Source organism: Antrostomus carolinensis, unplaced genomic scaffold (genome assembly GCF_000700745.2).
Source record: "Antrostomus carolinensis isolate BGI_N321 unplaced genomic scaffold, ASM70074v2 scaffold49897, whole genome shotgun sequence".
In the NCBI taxonomy this organism is placed as follows: Eukaryota; Metazoa; Chordata; class Aves; order Caprimulgiformes; family Caprimulgidae; genus Antrostomus; species Antrostomus carolinensis.
In genome coordinates, this window is record NW_010326248.1 from 1 (window position 1) to 5192 (window position 5192).

General features: G+C 52.9%; 1 protein-coding gene across 1 annotated transcript; it reads left to right on the forward strand.

The window, feature by feature from the left end:
• Positions 1 to 506: 506 nt before the first annotated feature.
• On the forward strand, positions 507 to 3782 carry LOC104527712 (ectonucleoside triphosphate diphosphohydrolase 8; the record flags this gene model as incomplete). The annotated part of the gene is made up of 5 exons (XM_010171507.1): positions 507 to 737; positions 1852 to 2115; positions 2524 to 2634; positions 2790 to 2924; positions 3591 to 3782. Coding segments are annotated over 5 exons (933 nt in total), but the record flags the coding sequence as incomplete, so codon positions are not given.
• Positions 3783 to 5192: the final 1410 nt, after the last annotated feature.

Sequence of the window (5192 nt, forward strand, 5' to 3'; positions counted from 1 at the left end):
CGTGAAGGTGCGGGCTGGGGGAGAGGGGAGAAGAGGGGTGAGCGGTGTATATAGCCCTGTCTGAGGTACGTGCAGGTTTCTTTAATCCCAGAGGACAGAAAAATGTAGTTTTAGGGCACTGGTCACCCAAATAAACGCAGCCTGTCATGAACTGCACGTTCTACCCCACGGACGCGATTAACAGGATCAGGGTCTTTGTGTCCAGCTCAGCCTGGCCCTGTGCTCTCCACTTACAGCTCAGTTTTGATGTCACAGGGATGCAGCAGTATCAGACCCTGGATGAGCGTGTTGCTCTTCAGCTCCTCAAAGTCCCTGGTGTGCTGCAGCCAAGGGGCCAGACCTCAGTGCTACACGGAGGTCCATGTGGGTGCTGTCCTCACATCACAGAGGGAGACAGAACATGGAAGGTCCCTCAAGGGCTTCTGAGCCCACAAAACTTTGAGGGAAGGGACAGGGACTGTGACTCCCTCCAGGTCAGACTAACACTTGCTGCCTTATGGGGCCAGTTTTCCTTTGCAGAGAAATGGGAACATCCACAGGACACTGAGGTTTTTGGAGCTTTGGACCTTGGAGGTGCCTCAACCCAAATAACCTTCCAGCCTGGAATCACCATCGAGGACAAGAACACCTCCATCTTCTACAGGCTGTACGGCACCAACTACTCACTCTACGCCCACAGCTACCTCTGCTACGGGCAGGCACAGGCCTTGAAGATGCTGTTGGCAGCTCTCCACCAGGTACTGCAGCCACTGGTCACCAGGATCTGCTCAACCCTTTCCCATTGCCGTGAAAAAATGTTTTCAAAAAATTTGGGGCGTGCTTGTGGAAAAAGCCTTAAGGAATTGGGAATTTTCACAAATTCCAAAACCTGAGAGAGAGACATTTTATCTACTGAACCAAAAACTTCTCTCATTTGGGTGGAAGGTGGCAGTGGTTCCCTGCTGGGACTCCTTGCTCCCCAGATGTTGACATGTAAAGGCATTTTTCATCATTTCCCAAGCCCAGCTACATCTTTAGGTTCTTCCCTGTCCCCTCAGACGTGGGCATGAAGAGTTTCCTTGGCTGGGTGACTTCCAGTTACCAGCTTCATTAAAACACAAGTGGTTTAAAAGGCCACCAAGTCCTCCACTGGGCAATAGGTGCAACATCCAGTTAGGAGAGGACAGGGAGTCCAGTCACCTGGGGACATGATCTGGCACCTCCTGGGTAGGACAATCAAATCTCCAGTCTTTACTCCCCTAAATAAGACAGCAGGTGTGGCTGAGGACTGAGACTCCACGCAGCTCAGTGCAGAGATGATAGAGAGCTGTTAATGGGGATTAAATTTATTTACCCTTCTTCAGTGTCTGCCCAGAGAGAGGATTCCCAACACACCTCCTGACAACACTGCTCCACCACTAACCAGTGTCCTCCTGTCTCACCTCGGTCAGAGCCCACTACAGGGCCTGTAGAGATAGGACAGGGGGAAATGGTTTTAAACTAAAAAGGGTGAGATTTGGACTAGATAGAAGGAAGAAATACAATGAGGGTGGTGAGACACTGGCCCAGGTTGGCCAGAGAAGCTGTGGCTGCTCCTCCCTGGAAGTGTTGAAGGCCAGGCTGGATGAGGCTTTGAGCAACCTGGTCTAGTGGAAGGTGTCCCTGCTCGCTGCAGAGGTCTTGGACTAGATGGTCTTTAAAGATCCTTTCCAACCCAGATCAGTCTGTGATTCTATGATCCTGCTTCTCCTCAAATCCTCTTAGGATCTAGATCCTGCTTTTTGGGAATGTCTAAGCACAGGATGGGCTGTGGGGTGGGGTCTCACTGGCATCTCACACCCGAGCCCTACTAATGGCTCACACTCTCTCCAGGGCAGCCCATCTGCCCAGCAGATATCACACCCCTGCTATCCCAGGGGATACCAGGAGAACATCACCATGGCAGACCTCTACAACAGTCCCTGTGTCCATGCACCGAGCCCACCCAGCCCTACACAGGTCCTCACGGTGACGGGGACGGGAGATCCAGTGCTGTGCAGCATCTCCATCCAGAAACTCTTCAACTTCAGCTGTGGGGCCAACAGGACGTGCGGGTTCAACGGGGTTTATCAGCCGCCCGTGCGGGGCCAATTCTTCGTAAGGAGCCTCCGTCCCCGTGGCTGTGGTGGGGGAGGGTGGACAGTGGGAGTCTCCTCTGCCACTGGTTGTGGGAAGGGGTGGGGAGAGAGGGGATCCTATAGCTGGTCCCATCTGCAAACCTCTTCTATGCTGGGAGGTGGCTTCTGCCTCCTGCGATGTCCCAGCCCTCCCTGAGGGAAATGGGAAGATCTTGTCTCAAGGAGCAAGTTCAGAGTGCAAGCAGAAGCCCCAGGGCTTGTTGACCGGCTCCAAGACTTTCTTGTAGACCATCAAGTGGGTGCTGGATGCAGAACCCTGGGAATTACTTGGGACTCTGTCCCCAGGGAAGAGGGTCTCTTGGGTCTTTTTTTTGTTGTTTTTTGGGTGAGGAAGATGTATTTTTTACCATCTGCCCTTATCCCCAAGGCCTTCGCTGGGTTCTACTACACCTTCCACTTCCTGAACCTGACCAGCCAGCAGTCTCTAAATGACGTCAACTCCACAGTCCAGACTTTCTGCAAGAAGAACTGGGCAGAGGTGAGAGCCCTGTGAAGGGCAGCAAGGAGCCCTGTGCTCGTCCTCTCCCAAATCTCTGCCCAGGAACCACGTACCCTGCTGTTCCCTGGGCCAGGGAGGGTTTCTGAGCATCCCTTTCATTCCTTGTTGCACCATGTCCCCTGGTGACCCCACAGCTGGTTGAGACCTTCCCTCAGGAGAAGGGGTACCTACACAGGTACTGCTCCACGGCCATTTACATCTTGACACTGCTGCTTGATGGCTACAAGTTCAATGAGCACACGTGGAGCAGCATCCACTTCAGCCGGCAGGTAAACACCTCCTGGGGCACTGGGAGTGGGCGGGCAGCAGCGACCACATCCTTGTCCTGGCCCAACCTCATGGTCAGGAGCAGCATCTCTGGAATCCCCTGCACCAGAAATATGTCCCCACCTCATACCTGCCACCCAGTGATCCCAGCACAGCTTCACTCTTTCTTACCTGCCCCCAAACATCTCATGCCAGCTTGTTTCTCACTTACTCTGGTGTGAACGTAAGGAAATTTTAAGGGGGTCAGAGAATTTCAGAGCAGGATTTGGACACTTTGGTCTCTGATGTTGGGCAGAATTGACTTGAGCATCAGTGAGGTGATCGTCACCCCATGACCCATTTGAACCAGAATGTGACCAAATCTGAAGGATCGGGGGGCAGGGGGGGGTGGGTGAGTGAAAGCTCAGATCCAAGATCCTGTGCAGGTCACAGAGGCACATCTGGACCAGAGCAGTTGTCTGTGTTCAGCTGCCCTTTAGCCCTTGGGAAGGGGGGACAGGAAAGCTCTCCGTGGAACTGCTGCTGGTAAGATGAGGTTCACCACAGCCAGGTCCATGTGTGAAATCCCAGCTGGGGCAGCTCACTGATGCCCATCAGTCCCTTGCACTGAAGCTATCGGTGTCTGGGAGAGGCACTTTTGGATGATCTCCTCTGTTCTCTCACCTCAGGCAGCAAACACAGACATTGGATGGACACTGGGCTTCATGCTGAACTTGACCAACATGATCCCCACGGAGGCTCTGGAACATGTCAAGGGGCACCAACCCAGTCTGTGGGCAGGTGCTGTCTCTTTCATTGTGCTGGCCATGGTGGCAGGGCTGGTCGCCGTTTTCCTCCAGTGTTTCTGGAAAACCAAGTAGCTCCCAGCCTCCTGCCCATTAAACCAGCCGGGAAGTGGTGCAAAAGAAGGTGGAAGGAGGAGGAGAGGGAGGGCATTATACCCATCTCCATTACTCAGGAACTCTAATTGGGTCATATTTGTAAAGATGACAAAGGTGTCTTGAGGTCTCCAAGTACATCCAAGAGGAAAAGACTCCTGACTCCTGAAAAAACTTTAATCTGGCTGACAAAAGCTGACTGAGACTTGGTGGCTAGATGAAGCCAGATAAATTCAGACTAGAAATAAAATCCTTCTCGTTTTTTAACTACAAAGGTCACTAACCAGCCCAGCAGAGCTTCCTTGGCACTTCCAGCCCTGCTGGGCTGCTCTCCCACCAGCCATGGGAGGCAATGGGTGATGGAGAGCAGTTGCCACCTAAACTCTGAGGAGAGGGGACCTTGTCTGTATCTTGCCCTGTGCAAGATATGGAAGATTTTTGTAGTAGGTGACAAAATATCTTCCCAAAGACGCTGTCAGCTGTCTTTAAAAATATTTACTGGCATATGTCAGCAGAAAAATACGAGTAGAAGTTGATTTAAGAGCTGCCAACTCTGGCTCAGGGTTTATTTTCTATTCAAGTTACATAGCCCAGCTTTGTCAGACACCAAATCCATAGCAGGTTCCAGCTCCAGGCACTTGAGTGTTTTATTTAGACCAGCAGATCCCAGCACAGCTCAGCTGCAGGAACTGGACAGTCATTTCCAGCTCCAGCCACCAGCCCAGTGCGGTGCTGCCCAGCCAGCCCTTTCCCCAGCCCCTCCAAGGCTCTGCCAAAGCCCAGGGCTGCTCTGAGCAGGGGTGTTTTTGCAGCTGCCTGTCTGTGCTTCAAGACTCCTGCCCACAAAGCATGAAGCAGCAACATCCAGGCAGGACTTAAGGGCTTCAGAAAAGAACCAAAGGCATCTGGGCTGAGGAACGCTCAGAGCCATTTGGTGTTGGCAGATCCATGGGGGGTTTGCTGTGGAAGATGGTACATGGTGGTGGTAACCCAAGGTGTTACCCCATATACTCCACTGCAAACTGGTTACAGAGACCTCCCCAAAGAGCAGCATCTCTGTCTGGAGAAGATAAGGGTATGTGGCCCAAGGGGTCTGCTCCTCACAGATGGCTATCCTCAGCCTTCCCAGCCTGAACTTGAGGAACAAGGGAGAGGGGCTGAAGACCTCCATCGAGAGGAACCTCTTCCCACCCAGCAGTCCGAGCTGCCACATGGACATTTCCCACAGCCAAACAGCAGATCCCTCCCCCTCTCTGCCCTGCACAAGCGTGTCTGTCGCAGTGTAAGCACAGAGGTAACAGTGCCAGGTGTGGGAACAGGCTGAAGCAAACGCTGTCAGGCTGCTAGAACTGACCCCATGGCATCTGTGAGTGGGGGACATCTCCTGTCCTG